Genomic DNA, 25,393 nt, shown 5'->3' with positions numbered 1-25,393 from the left:
AGCCCAATCATGGGCCAGCCAATCACCCAGGCCTGGACAGAGGTAGCCCACCTCTTCCCTCTCAAACAGATTCTTGGGAGAGATCATTATGCATTGGTTCAAGGTCAGTTCCAACTGTCCAGTTTTGGTTTCACCAGCTCTAAAACTGGCTTCGGAGAGACAAGCATCTCTGCTTGGGTCAGTAGTAGGAGTGCTTCTTGGTGAAATGGATCCTAGCTTAACTAATGAGACTTAACACTGCCTAGATTCTAGCATTCCTTGCAAATATGTACCAGGCACTGCCTTCAGAACATCCACATATAAATAAAATTAAGTTTCTAGTCCTCATGGGCCATGCAAATACAATTTGCTTGGGTTTTTAGTGTCCAGTGGATGCAACACTAGATACTTAAAAGCCCTAGCTGCTTCTTGATTTTCCTCCTCTTGACTAGCAGAAGGAAACTGGCACAAAACATGTCAGTTGGATTCTTCTATAGCATCTACAAAAGAAGCAGAATTCAGTTTTTTTACGTGCAGAACGTTGATTTATATATCTTTAATAGCACAGTGTATGCACAACTGTGAATACAAACTCACTCCTCTACATACACCCCATCCTACAGCATTAAGGGAGGAATACCAATATAGGCTATTTCAACATCTCCCAGAACTATATACTTCGATTTTATCCTGTTTTGAACTTTTAAGAGTTTATATTCTACTTTATCAGGCTGCATTTTAAAGTTTTAATTTTTGTGCATTGCCTTAAAAACTCTAATGGTCAGCACAGAGCTGCAGTTACGTAATTAATATTATAAGGTGCCCACGATCATTTCTTGTATCATGATGAATTCTTACAGGTATCAATTAAGCATTCAAAGACTTCGCTGGGGGTGTTGTTGCCAAATGAATTTAAGCAGGCAACAGGGCCTTTTGGGTGGTTGCACCAACTTTACAGAATGTCCTCAAAGAGCACCCTTCACAGTGCTGCATTCATTCCCTTGAAATGCAGGAAAATGATCTAGCCTGGGAGAAAACCTCCCATTTGCACAACTTGTTCTTTAGATTTGCCTCCTTCCACTTAGAAGATTCAGAAATACAGGATGGTACTCTCCTTCGGGGAAATAATTCTTAATGGAACATCCAACATGTTTTGGTCCAAGTGAAGTTTCCTTGCCAAGAACATGTAAAGCACAGCTTGGCTATTAGGAAACACAGATTGCTTTGAAATCCTGCCCCCCTTCTCTCTCTATGTAAAGAAGCATCTGTACACTTAATTAGGAAGGTAGCCAGTCGGCCCTGCCTTACCAAATGAAATGCCTCATGAGAATGTTGGAAGCTGAGCAGCATGTAACGCAGAACTGAGAGCGCTCCTTCTCTCAGAATAGGATAGAGCAACTTGGAAAACACCTACAGAAAAAGGAGATAGAAAAACAGGTTTGCAATTACAAATGTGCCAAAAGATACATGATCAAGACTCCTGGTTCATGATGGTTTATTGAATTAAGGGATGTATGAGTACACATCCTAAATCCTGAGACATCCAAAAGAATTAAAGAACAAAAAAATTCCATCGAATTAAGGCTCCTACCCTTTGACAACTCAGAGCCAAGTTAAATCTAATATTCAACCCATGAAAAAATAAAACGGATAGTGCTGCTCATTCAGAAATACTAATTTCCTGCCACACCAGCAAGGAAAATCAAAGGGAATTTATTCATATTCACTGAGACAAAAAATCATGCCCTGACTTATCTTCATTTATTTGTCTCCATTTGGCTAATTTTCTCCAGCGGTTGAGAGGCGGAGGAGCAAAGAAGATCAGCTACAAAAGGAAAGAGCAGGAGAAAGCCAGCCAATAAAGCTGCTCCTCAACAAACAGGGTTTGGGCCATTCCAGCCCTCTTTGGGCACCTTTTGCAATCAGAAAGGCTACTGCCAGCTCTCAACTCTGGCTTTCAAAATGTAGCACTTCCAAAAGGCTTGGACCTTTGCTGAGAGAGTTCCAAAAGTGGGGGCATCCACCTGGAATGCCTCTCTTTGCACCCTTATTATCTGCGATTGCTACCTAGGTAGTGTTGCTAAGAGGGCTTGAGGTATCTGATAGCCATAACTATTCAACATCTACATGAAACCGCTGGGGGAGGTCATCAGGAGGTGTGGGCTGCGGAATCATCAGTACGCTGATGATACCCAGCTCTACCTCTCGTTTTCCACCAATCCAGGTGAGGCAGTGGCTGTGCTGAACCGGTGCCTGGCCGAGGTAATGGGCTGGATGAGGGCCAATAAACTGAAGCTCAATCCAGACAAGACGGAGGTCCTGTTGGTTGGCGGATCGGGCTTTGGAGAGGGTGAATTGAACCTTGTCCTGAATGGGGTTGCACTCCCTCTGAGGGAAAGGGTTCACAGCTTAGGAGTGCTCCTTGATCCTGAGCTGTCTTTAGAAGCCCAGGTGACGGTGGTGGCGAGGAGCGCCTTCCTTCAGCTTCGGCTGATCCATCAGCTGTGTCCTTTCCTGGAGAACGATTGCCTGGCGACAGTGACACACGTGCTGGTAACTTCCCGATTAGATTTCTGTAACGCGCTCTACGTGGGGCTACCCTTGAAGACGGTCCGGATACTTCAATTGGTGCAGAATAGAGCTGCCAGGTTGCTGATGGGGACTGGGCGTTGTTCTCATATAACCTCAGTTCTCCGTCAGCTCCACTGACTCCCGACTAAAGTCCGGGCCCAATTCAAGGTGTTGGTTATGACCAATAAAGCCCTCAACGGCTTGGACCCTGGGTATCTAAAGGAACGCTTGCGCCCATATATGCCCTCCCGCCCCTTGAGATCAGTAACCGATGCCCTTCTCCGGGAACCCTCTGTGAAGGATATTAGGAGGGTGAGTACCCGGAGGAGGGCCTTCTCTGTGGTGGTGCCCCACCTATGGAATGTGCTCCCCAGAGAGGTCCACCTGGCGCCGTCGTTATTTGTTTTTCAGCGCCAGGCTAAGACCTTTTTATTTAAAACTTATTTTAAGTGTTAATTTATTATGTAAGATTTTAAAATTTTTAAGCCGAGATGCACCAGGTTTTAATATTTTTAGTGTATAACTTTGTTTTAATATAATTTTGTATATATTTGTAGTGTATATAAGCCGCCCCGAGGCTTTGTCGCAATGGGGGCGGCATAAAAATGTTTTAAATAAATAACAGGACAAGTAAACTCTCTGGCAGTCCATCAAAGGAGGACTGGGCAGAAGGTTAAATTAGCAACTGCAGGTTTCTGGGATTCTTGCAAAAAATGCTACAGCAGGTAGGTGTTGGTCTGCAGATCAGCAAGGAAATGCTCACTGCGATCAAGCAGCACCCTCTAGGTGCTGGAATCCTTTTAGACCACAAGCTGGAGATAAGTCAACAGTGTGATGTGGCTGAAAAGGGGGCAAATGCTATCTTAGGCTGCATTAATAGAGGGATCACGTCAAAACCCCATGAATCCTAGTTCCTCTTTACTCAGCACTGGTTAGGCCTTTTCAGGAGTCCTGTGTCCCGTTCTGGGCACCACAGTTGAAGAAAGATGCAGACAAGCTGGAAAGGGTTCAGAGGAGGGCAACAGGGATGATCCGGGGACTGGAAGCAAAGCCCTGTCAGGAGAGAGGGAAAGAGCTGGGTATGTTTAGCCTAGGGAAGAGAAGTCTGAGGGAAGGCAGGACAGCGCTTGGCAGAAAGGCTGCCCCAGCGGAGGAGGCCAGGACCGCCCAGAGTGCAGGACGAGGAATAACGGCCTCCAGTTCCAGGAAGCCAGTTCTCTGGCTGGACCTCAGGAAGAACTTCCTGCCTGTCAGAGCAGGATGACAATGGAACCCCTGACCTAGGGAGGTGGTGGGCTCTTCCACCCTGGAGTCAGCTGGACAGCCGGTGTGGCTTGGTGTCCTGCAACAGCAGGGGTTGGACCCAATGGCCTGATGGCCCCTTCCAACTCTCCTATTCCATGATTCCTTGTTGCTAAACTCTAAGCCCCAGCAGCCCCAGCCAGCATGTCCAATGGCCAGGGATGATGAGAGCTGTAACTCAATGTCTTGTAGTCCAGCCAGAGTGCACACTGCTTAATTATGCCTTAGCTTAGGAGGTCTGGAGTATGTACTCTTGTTTGCAAATGCTGTGCAGCTCTGTAAACTTGGAGTTCTCATGGAAAGAAACAACTGATTGAACAGGGACGGAATGGATGCACCCTTGATAAAAGTGAGGCCTAAGCTATTTAGAGCTGTCTTCTCCAACTTGGTGTGCTCCAGATCCTCTGGACTACAAAAGTCCTGGCTGTTGGCCATGTTGCCTGGGGCTCAAGGGAGCGAAAGCCAAAAACAGCAAGAAGCATCCAAGTAGCAGAAGGCTGATTCAGGCTTTCTAAGTTAAAACTCAGGGATATTCGCCCTGCCTTGGACAGGGTGGCATTCCCCCTATGGGACAGGGTATGCAGCTTGGGAGTACTCCTTCACCCCAAGCCATCCCTGGAATGCCAGGTGGCATCTGTGGCAAGGAGTGCTTTCCTTCAGCTGAGGCTAGTCCATCAGCCGCGTCCTCACCTGGACAGGTAGGCCCTAGCAACAGCGACTCATGCACTGGTGACCTCCCGCTTGGACTACTGCAATGTGTTCTACATGGGGCTGCCCTTGAAGATGATCCAGACATTGCAATTGGTTCAAAATAGAGCTGCCAGGCTGTTGGCAGGGACTGGTAGGCAAGAACACATCACACCGGGCCTATATGAGCTGCACTGGCTATCAGCTGAAATCTGGCCCTGATTTAAGGTATTCACAAGAACATATAAAGCCCCAAATGCTTTGGGAAGGTCCTCCTCCAAAGAGCCCTCCTTGAAAGAGGTGAGGAGGCGGGTCTTCTTTGCAATAGAGCCCCAGTTATGAAATTCACTCCCCAGAGAGGTATGCCTGACATTCATGTTTTATTCATTCCAGCACCAGGCCAAAACCTTTTTATTCTCCCAGTTTTTAAATTAATAATGGTATTTTAATTAGCCCCAGCAAGTACTGGCACTTTTTAATTATTTTATTGTTGTAATACTGGTTTCAATATATGGGGGAATTCCTTTGGTCTTTTTTGTGTAAACCACCTTGAGATTCTGTAATAATGTGACAGTATACAAAATCCCCCTAAATAAATACATACATACATACATACAACCAGCATCTTGAATTGTGTCTGGAAGACACCAGTGAGATGGTAGAAATTTCAGAGCTCTAAACTTTGGCTCAACCACAGAGGCCAGAAATGAAGCAATGCTTTTGAAATTTCTGTAAGAACTTCCCCAAAACAAGTAAAATGTTTCAGCTGGTTATCGTGTGAGGTACGTAAGCACCGAGGGCAGGTCTACTGTGATGGAACCAACTGACCTTCTCGATCTTGGACAGGGTGACTTCGATCAAGATGCTAAACTTCTTCACTGCAGCCAGGCCCTTCAGCAACGCTATGATCCATTTGTCTATGTTCTTCCCCAGAGGCCAGGAGACCCATTCAATCATCCTGCAGCGAGAGACGGAGAAAGGGGGGTTGGCGAGAAGCTACAGCTCAGGGTCCTGATGGCCACCTGCCCTCTCCAGGATCACAGGCCTACGTGCCAGTTGCCAGGGAACCTGGCTGAGAAGCTGTTCTTGCCCTCCTGCCCTGCTTACAGGCTTCCCCCAGGGAGCTGGTGCACTGAATGCTGGGTTAGACAGGCCCTGGTTCTGATCCAGCATGGCTCCTCTTATGTTCTGACCGTGCTTCAGGAGTTGTTGGCCTGGAAGCTACATCTCAACACTCCTTTTCTGCGCATTGGCTGGACTCCTATTTGAGCATTATATTAATATCAGGGATGGGATAGCATCTGAAGGCAGCAGGTAAATTCAGGAGGCACAGGGTGACTTTGGGCCAGTCACAGACTCTCAGCCCAACCTACCTCACAGGGTTGTTGTTGTGGGGATAAGATGGAGGAGGAGAATGATGTAAGCTGCCTTAAGCCCTTTGTAGGAAAAAGGCAGGCTATAAATCGATAAATAAATAAATAAATAAATAAAATGAACATGCCCAGTTCTGCCCCCCCCCCCCCCGCCACCCAATAGAAAGGAAGGGCTGGGAAGGACCATCAAGGCTCTGTCCTAAGTCAACCAGTATGTGTGTGAGAAAAAGAGAGAGAGATCAACCCAGAAGAAGAGAATTATCTGCAAAAGGCCCTGAAAGCAAGGACAGTTTGGCAGAAAGCTACTTGGCATGCCCACTGGTTTTTAAAGTCTCCTCCAAGCCATCCACCCATCTCTCGAGTAAGCCTAATTGCATTTTGTGGGGTCTGCTTAATGTCTCTCCCAGCCATGCACTAGCAGAGCGGGTTATTTTAAAATGAAGACGAGAGGCCATCCATCTTCCAAGGCTAATTTTAGAAACCTGCAGTCTCTGAGGAAAAGCTCTGCCAGTTACGTAGCTCTGCCACTAGCTCCACAGGGGGAAAAATGAGAGATAACCAAATCTGGTTGGGAAAGGTCAAGGAAGTTTCACTGGAGACCAAGGCCAAAATCATCCATGCTAGTGCTTTCCTGATCACCGTGTATGGGGGTGAAAGCTGGACAGTGAAGAAAGCAAACAGGGGAAAAAGGGGTGCTTTCAGAATACGGCTCTGGACAAGAGCTTTGCAGACACCCTGGACTGATGAAAGGACAAACATGAAAGGGGCCAGAGGAGGGCCACAAAAGTGATCCAGGGTTTGGGAACACTGCTCTGTGAGGAAAGACTGAGGGAACTGGGCATGTTCAGCCTTGAGAAGAGAAGACTGAGGGAGGACATGGTATCCCTCTACAAGTATCTCAAAGGCTCTCACAAAAAGGAAGGTCAAGATCTCTTCTCATTCATCCCAGAATGTAGGACATGGAATAATCAATTCAAGTTGCAACAACCCAGATTCAGGCAAGATAGCAGGAAAAGCTTCCACACTGTCCGAGCAATACAGCAGTGGGACCAGCTGCCTGGAGAGGTGGTGGGCTCTCCCACACTGGGGGCATTCAAGGCAAAACTGGACAGCCACCTGACTGGGATGGTGTAACTTGGTGTCCTGCAACTGCAGGGGGTTGAATCCAATCACCTCTATGGTCCCTTCCAACTCTACCGCTCTATGATTCTAAGTAGTCTAGACTGCTAGACCAACTCAAGCCAGAATGTTCTCTAGAAGTAAAAATTGCAGAGCTGAGGCTGTCGTATTTTGGGCACACTGTGAGAAGGCAAGACTCTCTTGAGAGCATACTCATGCTAGGGAGAGTCACAGGCAGAAGCAAAGCCCGACAGTGAGATGGAGGGACTCCATAAAGAAGCCACAACCTTCAGTTTACAAGAGCTGGGCAGGGCTGTCCTGTATGGGACAGTCTGGAGGACTATCATTCATAAGATCACCATGTGACGGAGAGGACTGGACAGCACACAGCAGCAGCAACGACAGTTGGAAAAGGGACATCGGTGTGGCGTGCCTGACAGAAACTTTAGGTGTGCAGGACAGAGGAAAACGAAGTGCAGATCGAGGAGATGTGCCTGGAAGAAGAGGAGGAACCTTGTCCAACTGTGGCCCTTCTTCGGACGCGGTCTCCTCCCAGTATCTCCTACCTTCCAATAGCCATCATCATCTGCACATCTGTTATGCTGTCATCATTGGTGAGGTTTCTTAAGATCCCGTCCATGAGCTCCAGCGGAACGTACTGGACCACACTGGCCAAGGCAATGGATGGTGCATACTGGTCTTCTGCAAAGCCATTGAGATACAACCAACGAATCAGATTACAAGGAGGAGGAGGAGGAGGAGGACTCTTCACCCACCAAGTTTTATTCTGCCCCACCTGGGCTTTATTTGTTTGGAGAAATATTCGTAGCTGACCATTCCTGCTGCCCAGGGCTCTCAAGGACACAGATGCATCAGTACAATCACATGACACCAGAGAAAGAGGAGGAAAACATAAGCACTATTCTGAGTACATCTATTTAGGTTCAAGGCACAATTCAGGGGCATTGCCTGTAACCCTCCCAACTCCTGATGGGCATCCTATGCAGCGCGGGAAGAAGCAGAGGCAAGGGCGACCTCCGCACCCCTCCATCTCTGCAAAGCAGCCAAAGGGCTGATTTTGGCCGCCTGGCTGCATGGCTTTGAATGGGAAGGGAAAGAGGCTGAGCCTGTTTAAGGTGCATTGGATTGCTCTGTTAGTTGCAGTAGGATTCAGGATCAACGTCATGCAGAAGGAAGATTTTGAAGGGAAGGAAGGAGGTAACATCATGTGTCCCCCAAAAGCAAACCTCGCTCGTGATTCCCAACAGGACTGTAGCCAAAATGGGGCCAGGGTGTAACTCAAGGAAAGCTTGAAGGTATCTCCAGGTCTGCAGAAGTTACTCCAGGGTGGCCAAGAAAGAGCACCCAGGACAGGCACATGTGCCGTGCAGAGGCGAGCAGGCTTCCTTCTCAATGCCCAGAATTACCAAGATCAAGGAGACTTAACCAGTGTGATGTACTGGTTAGCATCTGATTGGCTGGTTGACTGACTGACTGATTTCTATACCACCCATTAAGGGAACCACGAACCTCTCTCTTCAACTAGGCTTCAAATCCCCACTCAGCCACAACATGTATGAAATTGAGCTTGTCACTACTTCTCATTCTGACCTACTTCACAAGGCTATTGTGAGGGGAGAGGGCTCTGGATGCCACCTTGGGATGTGCGATAGAGAACTAAATGTATTATAATAACTTTATAAGTGCAACTGTCCATCCGTTTACAATGTAAGACCCAAGCTGTTAAATCTACCCACTTGAGGCTTGGCATGCCTACCACGGCAACCCTAGGGGGGTGTGCCTTGAAGTTATTGTTTCTTTAAAATGCATCAATTGATTTTAATTGAATGCATCCTTGTGACTGAAGCCTGCCACAACATCTCTGGCCACTAGGAGGCAGAGCTCTCCCACCAGCACATCTGTTAGCAGTCTGTAGTGTGAGAAGCCAGAGATGATGGACTAAGGGAGATTTTGGCTTCACCCTCCCCACGGCTTCTCAGGGGGCTACAGGGGGGCAGGGGCTATTTCTAGGGGCATCTATTGGTGGGTCTTGACTTATGGCAAGTACTTTGTGTCCACCTTTGACAATGGTGTAAGTTTCTTTGAAGACTTCACTGTATCCAATTAAGGGCATTTCAGCCCCAGCAAAGCCAGGTCTGTTTGCTCACGGTAGACAAACGACTGAATACGATGAATGAGCCCCCTCCCTTGGGCCTCCCCAATACACCTGTTTGGTTTCCTGCATGCATGAGAATAGGTGCACCTGGGGACACTGTCTCCTTGAGGGCACACTAATGCCTCCTTCTTGCATATACCAAGTTGCAGAAGCCCATAATATTTAATCCCTCCACCAGTCATGACTGAGAGTGTTTTGCTAGCAACAAGAATCAAACCAAGTTCAGATTCCCACCTGACAAAAAACACACGCATCCTTACCTGTGGACGAAATGATTGCAAAGAGTTCTTTCAAGGATGGGAGGATGGAGGCCATCTGAGTCTTCCAGATCTTCTGCAGCAAGAGGCCAACTTTGATCACATGGTCTAGGAAGTCCACGATGGCCTCTTCTCGGCCTGAGACAGGGTGGAATTGCCCGATACATCGTATGAGCTGCTGACAGAAGAGGGCTTGGCATTTGCCTGTGGGGATACACTGCGGGTACTGTGTTAAGAGCTTGCAGATCTTCACGCACTGCTTAAGCCCCGGCTTCTCGCAGACCTTACGGAGAACCTCTGTCCTCAGCAGGCTGAAAATGTCGTCGACCAAGGGACTCCCCAGAATGAATGGCAACCCCAGGTGGATATAATCAAAGACATAAAGGCTTCTTTTCCCAAGAGGGCCGTATCCCTCCTGCAGGAGGCTGAGGAGGAAACGGACGTTGAAGAACTCCTCAAAAGCTTCCTGGTGATAAAGCCCAAAGGCTTCCAGGACCTCTTTGCCGACCGACCTCTTGAACTTGGTGTCACCCACCAGGAAGAGCTTCGTAGAAAGCTCAAGCATTGACCAGCACTGCTCACTGTCCATGGACTGCTTCGAAGCCTCGACGACTCTCCTGACCAGCCCTTGTTTCATGTGGTCAGGGTAAGAAGACATCAGGATGGCCTCGAGGATCTTATCCATTGCAACTTTGCAGGTGGGCTGGAAGAGAATCAAACCATGGAAAGTTCTGTTCTCTAGCTCAAGGATGCAGAACCTCTGGCCCAAACGGCCACTCGTTGTCTTGTCAGGTTTCCAAGAAAATCATTCCCCTCCCCACCAGCCAACCGTGTTTGCGGTTTGCCAGCACTTCTGCAGTTCTTTCCCCCTTCTAAAAGCCTGATATCCCTCCCCAAAGGCTTCATTACAGCCCCAAAGGGTGTTGAGCTAAAATACACCGGGCTTTTCTGTATTTTTGCTTTTGGCCACAGTCTGGTGTTGTCAATGGATCTGCCTGGAGTGTAGCTCCAAAAACTCTGAAATGGAACTTGGCCCCTGAACAGAAAGCGATCCAACATCCCTGTTTGAGGAGCTGCCCAGGAGGGTCCTTCTGGCTCGCTCTGTTTCTCTGTTTCTATATTCTGCACTCCCCAAGGGGAAGGCAGGTAGTCATCGTATTTTAAGAGCAGAGAAGACAGGTAGCACCTCACTTAACGGTGCCAGGCCTTGACCCAAACCAGGAAGGCATTTATTTATTTATTTATTTATTTTCCAATTTATATCCTGCCTTTTTCCTACAAAGGGCTCAAGGCAGCTTACATCATTCTCCTCCTCCATCTTATCCCCACAACAGCAACCCTGTGAGGTAGGTTGGGCTGAGAGTCTGTGACTGGCCCAAAGTCACCCAGTTGGCTCCATGGCTGAGCGGGGACTCGAACCCGGATCCTCTGAGTCCCAGTCCCACGCTCTCACCACTACACCACACTGGCTTATTGTGTCCTTGAGCTATTGAGGGCTCAGGGTCACTTTCAACCTGCTTCCCTAATGTCCCTCAGCTCCCATAATCCCCAGGCACATGGGCTGTGCTGGCCGGGAACAATCTGAGCAAGTCCAATGCATCGAGGGAGCCGTGCGCTGGGAAAGGCTGGCCAGCAGCTCGTTAGGCTTTAGCGACGAGAGCCGACTCTGGCAATTTGCACAGTTAGACTGCACAAGATGGAAGGCCCACCCTTCCTCCTCTGAGTCCTACGAACGGCTTTCCGGATGGTGCAAGCAGTGGAGCAGCACAGCTATTTTGATGTCTCTGGGCCCCCTGGGCCCCATGTACTTTTCTTTAGCTGTTTGACTGCCTGGATGGATAGCCATTAAGAACAAACCACCAACTGCTGTGGAGCTGGAAGTATTGACTTAAAAGAGCTCTCATGCAGGAGAAAGAGACACTTCAGTTGGGGCCATCAGCTGGGGATGCTGTAGCTACAGCCTGCATTGGCAATCCTGCACTGAACAGAGGGTTGGGCTAGATGACCTCTAACGTTCTACCCAATCTTATGATTCTAGAAAGAGTCCTTTAATATGGGGTACTCCTAGCAGAAGAAGGTGAGGCATACCAGAATTCAGAACTGTAACTCCCCAAAAAGCAGGTGGGAGGATGTCCTTTCCATGCACATCAAAAGCTCCCTACATGTAGCAATCTAGCTCAACAGGGAGAAAATCTCAGCATAGTCCTGCAGCACCCTAACCGGCATAAATCGTAACTTCCATCTCTTGCAAATCAGTGCTTCCTCCAGCTAATAATGCAAGAGTGGATTACAACTTGGCTAAGAGACAGGAATTTGGTACCCGAAGTCAGGGCTGATTCCAAGATTGGGGAAGACCTCAAGCAAAATGGCCACTGGGGGGGGTGTCCTGGGGGGACAGTGCCCGACAGCACTGTTCTTATTAGCACTAGGCACAGCTGGTTATGCTACCCACAATGCCCTGGGCCAAGGCTACATCAGTGGCACTGTGGGAATTTTTAATGGTGGCTCCCAGACCTGACCCTTCAGGGCTGATTGGAGTACTGGCAAAACAGGTTTAAATTCCTATGCAGGCCATAGAAAACTGGTGGACAATCCTGTTCACTCGGACAGATGGGAGAAGAGATATGCCGTGTCATGCAGCGTTTGCTGGCTGTCCTGACAAATTTTGCCAGGGCTGGGCAAGAGATTGCTGCTCTTTCCAATTAAATTAGACCTAATGGAAAGAGGGAAGCACTTCCATTAATTAACAACAAAAAAGGAAGGGATAAAGCTGCTGGAAACACTAGAACTGCACTAGATCAGGTCCGAAGAGTGTGGCTACGCGATGCACAAAAGCCCAGATCATTATTTTGCTGGTGTGAACAGTGATCTAAAGCTATTTGTGCTTTCAGGGCTGCCAGGCTGTGAGACAGAAATCTCCGCATCTTAACATTCCCCACATTAAGAGACAAGGCAGAGCCGGTTTCTCCTTCCCTTCCCGCCCTCTCTCGGTCAAATCTTCCCACTCCCATCCGCAAAGAAGCAGGTGACAGAACCAAAGAGATTCAGGCAGGAGATAACTTTGCTCATTTGTTTTACTGCCCTCCCACCACCACCACCCCATTCCTGGCCTTTTAGGAGCACTGTGATTGGCAGAAATTTTCAGGGGGTCACTCTTATGTAATACACCACTTTATGATGTGATATTACATCGGCAACGAAAGCCGCACTACAGAATGCTCCCCTTTCAGGGTTGCAGCTGTTCTGCTCCGTCTGTGCCCCACATCCTCAGCTTTAGGTTGCCACTCAGCACACACATCTTGTCAACTTGTTCTGAGTTATTTTTCACCCCTTTTTTGTTATACATCTGCAAACCCAGTCCCCAATCCTTAGGATACCCTGAACATCAGAAATAGAGAGAATGATAATTTCCATGTTCTAGAAGTTTTTGTCTGGGTCGAATACCACCCGTGAGTTTTTCCCTTAAGTTTCCCCAAATTTAAGATTTCTTTGAAGAGATTAATCCAGGCGATAGCCTGCCTCCCTTCAGCCCTTTCGCATACATGCTGCTTCACGAATGGGAATCGCCTGTTGCTGGCCCAGCTTCTCCAATCAGCCACCCTGCAATGCACAGAGTTGAAGCATGCAAATATAATGCAAAGAGATGGAACTGGATAAGGCACCTTCTGTAGCAAGCAAACAGCAAGGAAGATAAATTTTCACGCAGCAGGCTTGAGAAATCCATTTGGGTGCAGAGCCCTGCTCTCCAAAATAAAGTCCTTGCCCAGTAACAGGGCCGGTAGATAATCATGGCTTGGCAGAAGCCTACTCAAAGATGTGGGATGCAAAACGGAGGAACGTATCTGTGTTACACCTGTAAAGAGCATCCAAAAGTAACTTCCTTACCCCAACCTATGCTGCAATTTAAAGAGAGAGCAAAAGGGGCCAGGGAAAAATCACAGCTGGCCTGAGATGATGTAGCTGTGTGCCAGATGAGACCACTGGGAGGGCTGGACCAGGGTTCTTGGCCTTCCTCATCCAGTGGCCATACTGGCTGGAGGAGATGTAGGGCATATGCCAAGAAATCTGAGGGGCACCAGGCTGGAGAATGGAAGGAACCAGGCCCTGATTTGTCAGAAAAGAACCTACTTCCCTGAGGAGGCGGTGAAGCAACTCGAGAGCCATGGCCTTGCAAACCAGCTGCGCATCCACAGAGCTGGCTGGGGGAGCTGAATCTTTAACTGTGTGAGAGCATCAGAAGGGCCTTGCCAGATCTGATCCAGGAATGGGCTCTTCCATGGCCAAGCAGCTGCCGCAGGAACCCACAAGCAGGGCGTGAGTGTAACAACACCTTCCCACCCATGTTCCCCAGCAACTGGTACACAGCGGCAGACTGGCTCTCAAAGTGAAGGGAGCATGTAGTCATGAGGACTAGTAGCCATGGATTGTCTTCTCTACCACGATTTTGTTAATCCCCTTTTGAACCCTACCAAACGGGTGGCCACCACTTACATCTCCTGGGAGTGACTTCCATAGCTCAAGTGTGCAGTGCATGAGCCGACGCTTCCTTTTATCTTTTCTGACTCTCCCACCTCTCAGCTTCATGGGATGACCCCACTGGATTCTGGTGTTATGGGAGAGAGAAATATCTCCCTGTCCACAAGGTGCATTCTTTTCTACACCTCTCTCATGTCTCCCGACTTTCCCTTTTTCTCAACTAAACAGTCCCCGCAGTTGTGGGTTTCCTAGAGCAGGGAGATGCTCAGCCTTCCCCAACCAGGTGCCCTCCAGACGTGTTGGATTGGAACTCTCATCATACCCAGTCAGCAGAGCCAATGGGCGTTATGAGCCAGAGTTGGAAAGCGACTTGTCTGACGCCACAGCACATGCCCAGCAATGACCAGCAACGAGCAGGGCTGCCAACTCCCCCGTACCCACCACGTCTGCTGACAAGGGCGGAAAGGATGGAGGGAACCTCAGTGCACGTGCAGAGCCTCCTGGGAAACCTGCAGGAGGACCAAAGAGAGAACTGGCTCTGGAGCCCCAGGGTAAACTAACCAGACTGCGTAGTTTGCTGTATTGTGTGAACCCACCTTATCACTTGTTTTGCATGGAACAACTACTCGTGGTTTAAATAACCCTTGGGTTTCTTCCTTTACCGAGAATTAGCCCATGATTGGCCAGCTAAACAATCAAGCAAATCGTTGCTTGTTTGGTCCATTTATGGTTTGGTTCTCCCTTTGTCTGCCCACTCCCTCCCTGTATTCCAGATCCCATGGGGGCTGTTGTAGAACTAGCATGAAGAGTGGCTTTTGGTTGTGTGTGTGTTTTGGACACTACTACTCGCCATCTCTGAAGCCTGGTGAAACAGCCCATGAACAATGCACAGTTCTGGGTTCACACATAACCATGGCCCATGGTTTAAACAACCCAGAGTTCACAACCCAGCAACATATCATGGATTCCCTTCATGAAATGTTCAAGATTATAGTTCCAGACTTGCATATAATAGCAACTCGCAATTTCTGTTCAATTTTCTGGCACCCCTTGAAAGGAAGTTGCGTGGGTTGTTACTCTGTGCAATCCAGGTTAATTATAAAGTGATATGAAAAAACCGAGAGGGTGACTTTTTCCCATGGTTTTATCACTCTGCCAAGATGCAACACTCTAAGTGGCCCGGGTTCTTCCTACTTAAGATAATACCTTTGCCCTTGAGTCTCCCTGACCACAGAGATACTGCAAGACTGCAAAAATTGGATTCTCTGCCATTATGGAATGCTGCCCAAGAGAAGTTCCCTAGGCATTCTTCTTAGATCATTCTAGGAAGCCCATAAAAATCCCCCCTACAAGGCATTTGGTGTAGTCAGTTTTCAGTTGTGTAACATATGGATATTGTAGGATTTTTTCTGGCAAAGCATGCATAGGATTGCAACCGAATTCTGGTTTGATTTTGCCACATTCTTCTTTGCTCCAGTTTGTATGTAATGCTAAACCTTGGTTTAGTGCTACGTGAACAAACTAGAACTAGTGATCATGATTTATAACAAACTGTGGTTAGTTGAACAAGCTAGCTTCAGAAACTACAGTTTGAAGTTGGCTTGTTTACCCACTGATCAGAGTTTATTATAAACCACAAGTACAGTATATTCAAGGACATTAGTGGAAAGTGAAACTAAATTGATGAAGTCTTTTTCCTGGTCACACTGGAGAAGGAAGAAGTTTGGTATTATATGTAAACAAGGTCTATATTTTGGGTGGTTTTGTTTCTGTTGCATTTACTTATTAATATTTAACATGGAGGAAGGACAAGAGCTCAGCGATAGGGCATATGCCTTACATGCAAAAGGTTTCAGGTTCCATTCCTGGCATCTCTGGGAAAGTTGCACAAATTCTTCCAGAAACCCTAGAAAGTTGCTGCTACTCAGTGTCGAACGTACTGAGCTAAATGGACCAATGGCCTGACTCAATATAAAGAAGTTTCCATGCCCCTGTATCCTTAACAGCAATTAAATCTTATTCCTCACACTGAGAGCCAGTGTGATAGAGTGGCTAGAAAGTTGGACTGGGACTTGGGTTCTTGTCCCGATTCAGTCTCACAGGGTGACTTCAGGCTGATCACAGACTCTTAGTCTAACCTACTGCACAAGGTCATTGTTAGGGTAAAATGGAGAGGATCTGGACCATCACGAAGGCCACCCTGGCTTCCTTGCAAGAGGGAAAAAAGGATGATATAAATGGAACCAAGAAGCAGCAGCAGCAGCAAGAGAAGGAGAAAGCTTCACCACAAGAACTTTTCCCTGACTCCTCTGTCCTACATCCTTTCTCTGAACTGCTTCTCCTATGTCTGCCAAAACATGACATCACCATGTTCCTGTATCACTGTCAGGATAGCCAGACAACCTGGGATCAATCCTGCATATTGCTGAGCAGTACCTATGGCTCCCCAATAAATTCAAGGCAAGGCCTTTGAATGAACCACTAAGAACATTCTGATTTCGTGGCATCATCAGGATGCAAATACGTAAATCGTTAGCACAGATGGAAGGTCAGTCTGTTGAGCGTTGTGGAACAGGAGGATCGTGTGTGCCCCCTCGGGCTCCTTGGAAGAAAAGGCAGCATAGATAAATGCAGAAAATAAAGGATAAATATTGCAGATTCAAGTCAAAATAGCAGTCTGTCAATAATTAATGCAATTTTGAAAAATGCAGATGCATGCAAAATTTGAGACAAGCACATATTCTGGGAAAATGAACTTCAGTCATGGCACTGGCATCGGTGCCAGACGCATTTTGATTTCTGCATCTGGCAAAGGCATTCATCTGAATCAAAACTGAAAAGCAACAAAGCGACAGCCCTGTCGTTTGCATGTTTATTCATAGGTAAGCCTCATGGTGTTTGATGGGGCTTTCTCTCAACCAAATTTGCATAAAATCAAGACCTTGGGTTTCAGTATCTCAAGCATCAGTTTGTTCAGTATCTCTCTGAATCATCAGTTCTTTCCCCACACAACTCTGGAAGAAATACCTATGATTTCTGCCTGCATTCCTTCAAACATAAGAAATGGAAAGATGAGCCAATGGAAAACTGCAGAGGTTGAAAGAAAGGGGCTTAAAGTAGTGACTCTGTGGTTCTTCTAACAAACTTGATTATAAAATACCACAACAACAGAATGTTTATCTACCTTGTGTGAAGCCCAGTTTTAAATCTCTGCAGGATTTTAAAAAATAGCCCTGTCATGCTTAGATCAAACCAAAGCCCCGCTTGACTCAGCACTTTTCTCTCAGGCGATGGGGTGGCCAAATGTCCCTTGCAAACATCCTCCTTTGCCTTCGGCATCTGGCTGCAGCCGGTGAACACAGATAGGATTTTTAGTTAGCGTGCCTGATAGCCCTGGACAGACGTACCTTCCTTGAATTTGCTCACCCAGCTTCATAAACCAACCACAGTCATGAGGATGACCATATCTCGGCCAGCAAATTCAAGAAGCTGTGCTGTGTGAAGGAGGAACTTAACTGCCAACTGCTTCAATTTCTACAGTATTCAAAAAAGATAAATTTCCATCCAGTGGTTCTCCGTATGGGGCGCCATGGCCCCCCCATGGGGCTGTGCCATATTTCTAGGGGGCCACAATAAGTTTCTGAGGGGGCCACCCAAACTTAACTGCCAAACATATGATTGATTTGTCATATCATTCACATATCATTCTCTGTGCTAACTTCAGCAGCATAAATATTAAAAATTACTACAGTTTACAGTATATATCTTTCCCACAACTGAGAGGATGTGGCAGGCAATGCCCAAGATCTGCAGAACTTCTCATTGAGTGGGACAAAAACAGTCAAAACTGAGAAGCAGTTAGATCGGTCTCCTTAGAGATGACCAACACTCTCAGTGCTACCAAATGCCATCTCTGAGGAGCCACTTATCCCAAATCAAAGCAAAGTCCAAAGCTCCACCAACAATCTAGAGTCTCCTTTCTTCTGCACTTCAGACTAAGTACCTAACTAATTCCCTTTGATTCTAAAGACAAAATCAAAGACTGAAAAAAATGGAGATGTTGTGAACTGACCCCATGTTTCATTGTCTCGTATATTTTTAGTATCCTAATTGTTTGAGTTTATTGGTGAGTTTTTCCTGAATTTCACCTTGAATGTTTCAGCTAAAAAAAGGATGTCAATAAATACTTTAAAGAACACAAAGGGATGTGCGGGCTCACAGGGTGAGGAAGAGGGAGGCAGAACTGCAGAAGGACCTCGCCTCCTTGGGACTCATGCAGAACCTTCCCTCTGCCTGAGGACCACTTGTGCCAATGACCCCACTCCCCAGTTCTAACAGGCTGCAATACTTCCCTTGGCTTCAAGCTAAAATGTCCCGAGGCTTTTCATATTTTGGCCCTGCCTACCAGCAGATTAGAACATCCCCACCTTGGCTTTACCCTTTTAATTGGGACACATAGGAAAACCGAGGAAGTGCAAGGACAGAGGGGTGACTGACAGGGCTCCTCTGAGAGCGGCCCTCTTCTGGGACAGTTTTCTCCTCTCAGCCCTAGAATGCAGCAGGGTCATCCCATGAAGGGGGCGGCTGGGGGATTCAGAAGAGAGAAAAGGGAGCATTTCTTTAAACAGGACAGAGTGGAGCCATGGCATCTGCCACCACAAAACGCAGGGATGGCCACTGGGTGGCTTTAAAAGGCGAATGGACAAAGTTACGGGAGAGAAGGCTATCCAGTGGCTGCTCGTCCTGATGGCGCTATGCCACCTCCAATATCAGAAGCAGATGCTGGGGAAGATGGGCAACAGAGTGCTGTTGCACTCCTGTCCTACTTGTGGGTTTCCTATGGGCAGCCAGTGGGCCATTGTGTGAACTGAAGCCTGGATCATGTCCCATCTTAATGCAGATGGCTTTAAATGGGGATTTGACAAATCCATGCAGGGCAAGACTATCAGTGGCTACTATCTCCAATACTAGAGACAGTAGGCCTATGCACGTCCATTGCTGGGGAAGATGGGCAGGAGAGTGCCACTGCATTCATGTCCTGCCTATGGGCTCCCCACTGAGGCAGTGTTTGCCCGCTGTACGAACAGGATGCTGGGCTAGGTGAGCCCTTGGTCTGATCCAGCACAGCTCTTCCAGGTTCTTAGTCCCATCACCTCGGGTGCAAGTGCTGTACCCAAAGCACTGTAGGGACGTCACACCCCCATCTGCTCATTGACAGTTCTCTGGGCAAGTACTTTATTAGGCTTAGGGGGGATTTTAATGACCAACTAAAGCAAAAGCCTTGCATTTAGGTATGAAAACAATCAAAAGTGCAAGCACAGGATTGGGGAGACTTGGCTTGGTGATGGCACATGTGGAAATAACCTAGATTGCACTGTTTCTAAGGGTGCAGTCCTATTTACACAGAAAAGATCCTTGCAACTCCCAGCATTCCCCAGCCTGCGTGGTTGGCCAACACATGCTAGGACTTTTAGGCTTTTCCTCTGTCTAAAAAAGGATGCACAAGATTGTGCCCTCAGTTGCTGATCTTTTTTTTTTTTTAGTAGAAATAGAAAGTGAGTGCAACAGAGGGTAAGAGAAAGGCAGAATAAAAGATCGGCCTCTCTTCACCAGCCATATAGTGGATCACTGTATTCAATACAAACTTTGGTGTATGCATTGGGCCTCCCCCCCCCCCCCGCCCCTTTGGCAGGTTTTCTTGTCTTGCCAAATCCTTGCCATATAGTTACTGAAGTACTTGTCAGCCTTTTACCACAGTAGCTGTAGGGAAAAGCAGCATAAACAATTTAGAAGTAATCCAAGCTCTGAATCACTTTCGAATCCCAGATCTCAGCCCAGAAGAGATGAAGTCACTCCTGAGAAAACGAGCTACATGTGGCATTACAGGGCTCATCTCCCACAGCTAGGAATATGGTCAGCCAGGGTATTTTTGCAGTGTGTGGTAGAGGAACAAATGGAGCCAATTCCCCCGCCCCAAACGCATGCAGAGACTAGTCATCATGTGCATGGACTCCAATGCCAGCCAAGATATTCTGGCACCGGAGCCAGGAAAAAAAACCATGATCCCTACCCTTCTCTGGCAATAAAAGTACAACAATAATACTTGTAAAAATGGCAATGACTTAACAATTTGTTGTCCTTTAATGACATCCCAAACCACCTGCCATCTCACTCCCTTTCACAGCTTTGGCTAGGAGATAAAGCCCGGAAGGAATTTGCTCAACAGAATAGCCCAACTTCTGTTTTAGGCAGGAACCAGCCAGATACCTCTGGGAAGCCCTCTCCTCTGCTCTATCAGCCAGTGCCTGATATTCAGAGGTACACTGCCACCGAATATGGAGGTTCCACTCAAGGATCTGCATAGCCATGGACACACCTCGCCTCCTTGGATGGGCTAAAAAGGGAGAACTGCGGCAGGGGAGCGGGGAAAACGTTCAGAAATACCCGGGCAGCTCCGTCCCCGCTGCTGATAAGAGACCCCTCTGAATCCGGCCAAACCTGCGTCCCACTCGCCCTGGTGCCTGGACATCGCTGGGGGCGATTTCCCCGCAAGCGAGCGCAGGGATGGACGCGCCGGCTGGCTGCCGCTTGCGCTCTCGGGGTGCTTCCTCGACGCGCGAGGAGAGGGGAAGGAAGGGGAAAGCCAGGGGCAGGAGAGGAGAGGAGGGCTGCGAGGGCGTGTGTGCGGGAGGTCACTCACTTTTCTCCTGCTAAAGGCACCGCAGACGCCTTGGCCAAGGAACGCGCCCGGCTCCCCGGCTCCTGCAAGAGCGCGACCGCAGCCCTCCAGCGGTGGTGCAGGGCGAGCGCGCCCCAGGCTGCCGCAGCGAGCGCCGGACTGCGGAAACCACCTCGGGCGCCTTTCGGAGACGGGCTGGCCGTGCAGCGTGACAACAAACACACAAATAAATAAATAAATGCCCGCATACCGAGTCAGCCCCAGCCGCGAGTCCAGCGTCGCGACCCCTTTAACACCAGCTGATCGCTCCCGGGCTTCGTCCCGGAGCCGCCTGGGAGCCGTAGTTCCCTCCCCGTCACGCGACGCTTGCAGAAGCGACACCTGCAAAATACAGTTCCCAGGAAACGTTGCGCTCCCCCGCCTCCTCCTCCTCGTTCTGCTAGGCTGGGCTTTGCTCCCTCCCGCCTCCCCCTCCCCGCTTTTTCGGATTGACCCGCCGCGCTCCGTGCTTCTCCAGCGCCTGTGCCAGGGGCTCGGCGGATTGACGCGGGGGGAAAGGTAGGTGATGCAACGGAGGCAGGTGGGCGGGCGGCGTGGAGGATGCCAGAAGCCCTCCAATGAATGAGCCGCGGAGCGCCTCGCGGGCAGCCCCAGCCGTGGGCTCCTGAGGGTTGGGGCCCGCACGGGCACGGCCACCCCAGTGGCTGGGGGTCCCCTTCACCTCCGCTCCCCCAGTGGCATGACAGTCCGTGCTGCTGTTCTGGCGCTGGAAGGAAGGAGGTCTCCTCGCGCCGGGTGAACGCTGCTGGAAAAGTGCCTCCTTCCCATGGGTCATCTAGGAACGCCGCTTTCCAAATCCTTCTCTCTCCCTCCGAATTAATTATCCTCTGCCACCTTGCTCAGGGCCAGCCCTCCCATGAGGCAGAGTGAGGCAACCATTTCAGAAAGAAGATATGGGCGTGGCAGCCCCCATTCTTGAGGGCAGGGCTGCAGATCCCCCCTCCCCGCCCGCCTATTCTGCCCGGAGGTGCCTAAACCATTCTGTGGTCCATGGGCTGGACCAGCGCCATTGGTAGGCATGATTGGGCATCTGCCCAGGGCCCCTACCACTGCAGGGGCACATGGACTGGAGCTCCCTGAACTTGCTATTTTTCTTCGGTATTGCAACCTGCTCTACTGTCTGTCCGCCTCTTTCTCTGTGCTGGGCCTGGTGGCTGTGACAAGGAGAGGCCAATCTCCAAGCCTCCCACAAGGCTGACACGCAGGGAAGGGCTCCAGAGGGTGCAGTAGGAAGGAGAGCTCTGACAAGTATTGTGGGGGATCCTGCCATCTTTGCTTTGCCTCGGGCAGCAAGATGTCTTTGGCTGGCATCTGTTTACAGCATTGTTTTGTTTGTGAAGGCAAGCTTAGGGCACAATCCTAGGGATGTTTAGACAGAAAAAGTTCTACAGCTCCCAGCATTCACCAGCCATGGGGGCCTTGGGATGGTCACTTTGTACCTATCCTACCTCGCAGGATTGCTGTTACATGAAAGTATCATTTGCTTTGGAGGGAAAGAAAGGATATTAATAAGCCTTTTGAGGTAGGCTACTATTGTTATTCCTGTGTTGATGGTAAGAAACCATAATTGCCAATTACTGACAGGAGTGGGCGGGGGGGGGGGGGAGACAGCCAGAGAGTCTGCTAGAGGTGTACAATCAAAAGAAAATTTAGCTTATTCAGACCTACGGGAAGTTCATGCAGCATGTAGGTAGTCCCTGAGGGACGACAGAAATGGAGTTTGCACAAGATGCCTTTGAAACCTCGCAGCTACATACACAGTTTGGGTGGTGGTGGGGATCACATGGGCAGTTTGCTAAAGGCACATTAGGGTCAAACAGAAGGGTTGAATGGGGTTCGGGCAACACAAAGAGAAGATCTTCCAGGACAGGCAAACCCTTAGCAGATCTAAGCGTGTGCTTCCAAAGGACAGGGTCCTTAGCATTTCCGAGGTATATGCGAGACTTGCATCAGGAATCCCGTCTTAAGGCTAAACCTGTTCTTACAAGGTCAGGCCTTTAGCAGCCATGTTATGGCAAAACTTTTGCTCATTTTGTCCTGACATCGCCAAGGCCGCTCAGTGACTCTGCTGCAGACGTGAAACTTAAATCCATGCCTGCCATTCTGTCAGCCATTCCACACGGCTTGCCAGCAGGAACCATTATTCATTAGTTGTTGCTGTTGTTTAGCAAAGTTGCGTCCGACCCATCGCGACCCCATGGACAACATTCCTCCAGGCCTTCCTGTCCTCCACCATCCCCGGAGTCCACCCAAGCCCACACCCACAGCCCCAGTGACCCCATCCAGCCACCTCATCCTCTGCCGTCCCCTTCTCCTTCTGCCATCAATCATTCCCAGCATCCGGGTCTCCTCCAGGGAGTTGCTCCTTCTCATTAGGTGGCCAAAGTATTTGAGCTTCATCTTCAGTATCTGGCCTTCTAAAGAGTAGCCAGGGTTGATCTCCTCTAGGACTGACCAGTTTGATCACCTTGCAGTCCAAGGGACTCGCAGGAGTCATAGAAACATAGAAACAGAATGAGTCAGAAGGGGTCTCCTGGGCCATCTAGTCTGACCCCCGGCTCCAGCCATCTCCGCTTATGAAATGCCCACCATGTGCATGTCCAGCCCATCCTTGTTGTAAGCCGCCCCGAGGTTATTGTTGTAAGCCACCCCGAGGCTTCGGCGAATGGGGCGGCATAAAAATGTTTTAATATAAATAAATAAATAAATAAATAAATAAATAAATAAATCCTTGAACACCCTCACCAATGGGGCCTCCACCATCTCCCATGGAAGCCCATTCCATACCCTTGGTGTCCTAAACACTGGTATCCAAATTGAACCTTGGTTCCCTGAGCTTGGCTCCATTGGAGCGCATCCTGCCTTCCTCTGCAGGGGAGAACAAGTCTCTACCCATCTCCATGTGACATCCCCTCACATACTTGTATATCACCAACAGATCCCCTCTGAGTCTTCTCTTTTCCAGGCTGAAGAGACCCAGTTCCCTCAGTCTCGCCTCATACTCCATCCCCTGCAAACTGGCATCTTCTCCAGCACCACAATTCAAAGGCCTCAATTCTTCGGCACTCAGCCTTCCTTCTGGTCCAGCTTTCACAGCCATGCATTGCAACTGGGAAAACCATAGCCTGGACTATATGCACTTTTGTTGGCAGGGTGATGTCTCTGCTTTTTAGTATGCTGTCTAGATTTGCAATAGCTTTCCTCCTAAGAAGCAAGCGTCTTTTAAGTTCTTGGCTACAGTCACTGTCTGTGGTGATTTTGGGTCCCAGGAAAATAAAATCTGTCACTATGTTCATTAGTAGAACATGCAAAACATCCCAGGATCAGTTGCTGGCAAACAGGTGATAGATCTCTGCCTGACATCTTGGGAAGCCAGAGTGGGAAATACTGGAGTAGTAGTTTGATCAATATAAAGCAGGTTCTTCTATTTTAAGGAGTGGCAGACACTCTACTTTCAAAGTGCTCCATTTTCATATGTCTGAAATTTGTCCAAAAAGCCTACCCTGGAATTTGTTCTAAGTTCAAGATTGTTATAAATAAGGAAAGCTGCAAGACCTGAGCTACACACAAAGCCTTTTCCTCCTTTGGTGCCTATATATATATATGGGTCCCTGCCATTTTGATCCTTTATCATGTCCATCTTTGCATGAAATGTTCCCTTCATATCTCCAATTTTCTTGAAGAGATCTCTGATCCTCCCTATTCTATTGTTTTCTTCTATTTCTTTGCACTGTTCATTTAAGAAGGCATTCTTAGCTCTTCTAGCTATTCTCTGGAATTCTGCATTCAATTGTTTGTATCTTTCTCTTTCTCCCTTGCCTTTCGCTTCCCTTCTTTCCTCAGCTATTTGTAAAGCTTCCTCAGTCGGCCATTTTGCTTTCTTGCATTTCTTTTTCTTTGGGATGGTTTTAGTTGCTGCCTCTTGTACAATGCTGCGAACCTCCGTCCATAGTTCTTCAGGCACTCTGTCTATCAGATCTAATTCCTTAAATCTATTTGTCACCTCTACTGCATATTCATCAGGGATATGATTTAGGTCATACCTGAGTGGCCTAGTGCTTTTCCCTACTTTCTTCAACTTAAGCCTAAATTTTGCAACCAGAAGCTCATGATCTGAGCCACAGTCAGCTCCTGGTCTAGTTTTTACTGACTATATAGAGCTTCTCCATCTTTGGCTGCAGAGTACATAGTCAATCTGATTTCTGTGTTGACCGTCTGGTTATGTCCATGTGTAGAGTCGTCTCTTGGGTTGTTGGAAAAGAGTGTTTGCTATGACCATCGTATTCTCTTGACAAAATTCTACCAGCCTGTGCCCTACTTCATTTTGTACTCCAAGGCCAAACTTGCCTGTTATTCCGGTTATCTTTTGGCTTCCTACTTTAGTATTCTAATCCCCCATGATAATAAGGACATCATTTTTTGAAGTTAATTCTAGAAGGTCTTTTAGGCCTTCATAGAACTGGTCAACTTCAGCCTCTTCAGCACCAGTGGTTGGGGCATAGACTTGGACTATTGTGATGTTGAATGGTTTTCCTCGGATTCGAACTGTGATCATTCTGTCATTTTGGAGATTGTATCCCAGTACTGCTTTTCCTACTCTTTTATTGACTATGAAAGCTCCTTCATTTCTTCTGAGGGATTCTTGCCCGCAGTAGTATACCTGATGGTCATCTGCATTAAATTCACCCATTCCTGTCCATTTTAGTTCACTGAT

General features: G+C 48.2%; 1 protein-coding gene across 1 annotated transcript in view; it reads right to left on the bottom strand.

The window, feature by feature from the left end:
- USP35 (ubiquitin specific peptidase 35) overlaps nucleotides 1-20,944 on the bottom strand; it is a 32,969-nt gene extending 12,025 nt beyond the window's left edge. The window contains exons 1-5 of the mRNA XM_044450242.1: nucleotides 20,870-20,944; nucleotides 9,468-10,167; nucleotides 7,598-7,733; nucleotides 5,368-5,497; nucleotides 1,288-1,389 (exon numbers count right to left, since the gene is read on the bottom strand). Of these exons, the coding sequence (XP_044306177.1) occupies nucleotides 1,288-1,389; nucleotides 5,368-5,497; nucleotides 7,598-7,733; nucleotides 9,468-10,149 (1,050 nt within the window). The 5' untranslated portion in view covers nucleotides 10,150-10,167; nucleotides 20,870-20,944. The remainder of the gene's footprint in view (nucleotides 1-1,287; nucleotides 1,390-5,367; nucleotides 5,498-7,597; nucleotides 7,734-9,467; nucleotides 10,168-20,869) is intronic.
- Between the last annotated feature and the right edge of the window lie 4,449 nt (nucleotides 20,945-25,393).

The sequence above is a fragment of the Varanus komodoensis genome, unplaced genomic scaffold (genome assembly GCF_004798865.1).
Source record: "Varanus komodoensis strain SLA01 unplaced genomic scaffold, ASM479886v1 scaffold63, whole genome shotgun sequence".
NCBI lineage: Eukaryota > Metazoa > Chordata > Lepidosauria > Squamata > Varanidae > Varanus > Varanus komodoensis.
Note: the sequence above shows the minus strand (reverse complement) of the source record. Positions and strands in the feature narration are given on the sequence as shown.